Source organism: Poecilia latipinna, unplaced genomic scaffold, assembly GCF_001443285.1.
Source record: "Poecilia latipinna isolate Pla-1442-1.1 unplaced genomic scaffold, P_latipinna-1.0 Scaffold2626, whole genome shotgun sequence".
NCBI classification, from domain to species: Eukaryota; Metazoa; Chordata; class Actinopteri; order Cyprinodontiformes; family Poeciliidae; genus Poecilia; species Poecilia latipinna.
The window spans coordinates 109,655-113,110 of NW_015115242.1; the positions used below are offsets into that span (position 1 = coordinate 109,655).

The 3,456-nt window shown below is 36.5% G+C and overlaps 1 protein-coding gene across 1 annotated transcript in view; it reads right to left on the bottom strand.

Moving 5' to 3' along the window:
• Positions 1–491: 491 nt before the first annotated feature.
• The window catches only part of LOC106938558 (homeobox protein XHOX-3-like), a 10,074-nt gene continuing 7,109 nt past the window's right edge, over positions 492–3,456 (bottom strand). The window contains exon 3 of the mRNA XM_015020654.1: positions 492–3,411. Coding sequence (XP_014876140.1) covers positions 2,938–3,411 — 474 coding nt within the window. The 3' untranslated portion in view covers positions 492–2,937. The remainder of the gene's footprint in view (positions 3,412–3,456) is intronic.

Here is a 3,456-nt window from a genome sequence, read left to right on the forward strand (position 1 = left end):
ATTTTGATCATGATTTTTAATTTATGTAATATATTTTTTCTCACGAGATATTATATTCAAAAGTTTTTACACCAGTATTACAAGCTTTGTACCACTTTTTTTTTTAAATCTTGGTTATGACCCAGATATTAAAACAAGCAGTTGATGAAAACATTATATGTTTTCAGTAATTGCTTGTATCTATGTTGCATGACTTTGTGTTTTTATGAATGTAAAGCACTTTGAAATGCTTTGTTACTGAAATGTGATACTCAAATAAAATTTGATTGATTGATTGTATATAATGCAAATATGGCTGTGTTAATTAAACTAGTTATTTGCGGTGTATAACTGTTAAACTGTTAAAATTACTTTACTAAAATTTAACCAATGCTTTATGAAATATTTCATCCTATTTTATGAATTGTTATTAATATCGCCACGTTCTACAAACAAACAAAGAAATTAGTCCAGTTTTTGTTGTTTATTCAAGGTTTTAAAATGACAGCGGGTGCAGTGTGCCACAGGAAAGAGAAAATAACTCTGATAAGCTGGTGTAAGCAACTTTAAATTCTGATTTTCCTCGCTCTCTGTGTCAGCTTTATTCTACACACAGACCCATTTCCATGGCAACCAACACAATATCTTCGCTAACTCCCTAAGGATAGAGTAATATATTGACCAGAATGCCCAGCACTATAGTTAGCTTCCTGTTTTCAAAGCAGTCTTCAGTTCGCTTGCGAATGCAAGCGAACTGCATTCAAACACTGCATTCAAACAGCACCAGAGTTCACTTCAACCGAACCGAGACCTAGATTTTTAGGTGAACAAGAGTTCACTTTTTAATTTTGATCAAGTTTAACAGTCAGGTGTGAATGCACTCTATCTAATTTGGAACTGAATAGCTTTGTTCACTTTCTCTGTTGCTATTTATAAAATTACAGGTAGACTACAATTCTAATTTGTTCACAACTTTCGCTCTTGTTTCCTGAGTGGTACGGGCGACATTGAACTAGAGGCAATCCTTGTAAATGGGAGAAAGTGAGATTTTAATCAAGCAGAACAGCACAAGAAGGCAATAGCCAGATGGCATAAGTTGTGAATTGGTGATATAGAAATGAACTGAATTGAAAACTGAGTTGAAAATAATTTAATTGAAGACAAAATATTTTTAGATATGAATTCTGGCCAAAGTAAAGCCTGATTTTCTTCCTAAGGATATTAAAAGATTGATCTCTGGTTTTATTAACTTGCCTAGATTATTGCAATTTGATTTATGGGGGGTTATATCAGACATCTCTTCATTGCTAATAGCTTGTACAAAATGCTGCTGTTAACAAGAAATAAAAAATGGGAACCTGTTCAATTCTGGCTTCACTCTACTGGGTTCCTGTATGTTAAAGGATTGATTTTACAACTGGCTTTTAAGAGTCTTAATGATCTTGCCTCATCATACTTATGGGTTCTTCTAAAACAGCATGCATCCATTACAGAACCCATAACCAGGTGCCATGTTACGGAGTCAGAATCGGAGATCTAGATGTGATTGTGTCTAATTTTAAATCTGAGAAGTAGCTTAAATTATATTCTGAACTTTTTCTGAGATAACTCTTGGACTGGATGAGAATTATAAAAGAAACCAGCTGAGTCCTCTCTTTTCTGCTGATTAGAGGCCAACAGAATATTCCACCATAAATACCATACACTGATTTAATCCACCTGCACAGGTGTTCGCAACACCAGCCATTGCTATGCTTGGTTAAACCAGGAGCTGCTCTACATGTGCTCTGTGTAATCATGCCAGACAATACACAGTGAGGTTAAATACAGGTATACACATCTGAACAGAGCTTAGCATGGCAGGACACAGAACAGCTATGATAATAATGTGCTTTAATCATGTGGAGCCATAAATGGAGGAGACAGACTGGCATGTCTGCAGTGCAGCGACAAGAAACAGAGGAGTAAATCAACAGTGCTAGTAGGAAAATAACAGCCTTTTAGTAATATTGGGAAACCATGAATAATTATGGGGGACTAAAACTGGCATAATTAAAAATAAACGAAGAGATATAAATATTTTTGCTTTGTCTGTTCCTCACACAAGTGTTTGTTCTTTTTATATTTCCTTGTCTCCTTTCTTTTTTTTTTTTACTTTTGTTTACGCATTTCTGCCTCATTATGGAAATGAGGAGGGCGGTGTTTTAAGGCTTCATCTTTTGCCCATTGGTTGGTTAGCAACCAATAGACCAACATGTTGAGTGATTAGCAGCAATTCTAATTATGGCTTCAGCATTGCTAAAGCCACTAGCAATTCTGATGGCTTCAAAGATGCTGAAGCCATCAACAAAGACGGCGACCAGCTTATCAGTGAGCTGGAGCTTAGCAAATGTATTAGAAAATAATGCTATAATATATAAATATATGTAATACATAGAAATAATGCTTTCATAGTTTGGATGAAACATCTGCTGAAATTGGCTTCTGCTTGAAGCAACTCTAATGAAGTTGCTAAACTTCAGCTCACTGAAGCTTAGCAAAGATGGCAGTCAATGCCATCTTTGCTGAAGTCAGTCGTGCGTAATGCTAAATAACCAATAGGCAGAAGTTGAACCCCTAAGACACCACATTCCTCTGCCTCCATAAGGAAAAGTAAAAAGAGGAGAAGAGGAAATGTAAAAAGAACAATCTTAGTAACCTTCTGAATCTGAAGAAAGGTACAATTATTTAAAAAAAAATCAATCATTATTCTGTCATCTAACAAATATAAACAAAATGGTAATCATAACTACCATAAACAAGATGTCAAAAATTGAGGGGAAAAAACAAATGTCTTTAAATAAAATGTTATTAAGTATCTGGTTTTAACTGTGATTGTTTTAGATTCTGATGTCAACACTTCTTCTGCCTTGCTTCTTCTCTTTCGGTTATTGCAGTTGTAGTTTTTCTTAGATGCATTCACACCTTTTCTTCCCTCTGCTGCAGAGAACCAGTCTGTTTTTTGGCTGCAGAGGTGTTGGCATGGCTCAGTCCTTTCATTTCCCACTGGACCTTATGAAGATGTTGTCTCCACTGAGGGCAAAAGGAGCAATGACATGAGACATGATGGTGCATAACGCCAGGAGAGGGATAAACAAGTACTGTTGGTGGAGGCCCCTCCCCTGGTTTGTTGTGTTGTTGGGAGAGGGAGAAACGCTCTTGCTGCTTCATTAGTGCACTGTGTGGACCATGTATCATACCAGAAAAAGTCAGTGGAGAATAGTGCTGAAAAGGTAGGTGGGGTAGTTGGGATGTAGAAAACGGGTAAATCAGGTTAGAAGATGGAGAAGCATGACCCATCAGCAATGTGCCCAGTGGGTTGATGAGTGGGTGAGACCAAGGTAGGGAGTGCCTCTGACGTTTGTCCTTCATACGCCTGTTCTGGAACCACACCTACAAAAGCAGAAAAAAAAAATATATAAAAAAAAAAAAAAAAAA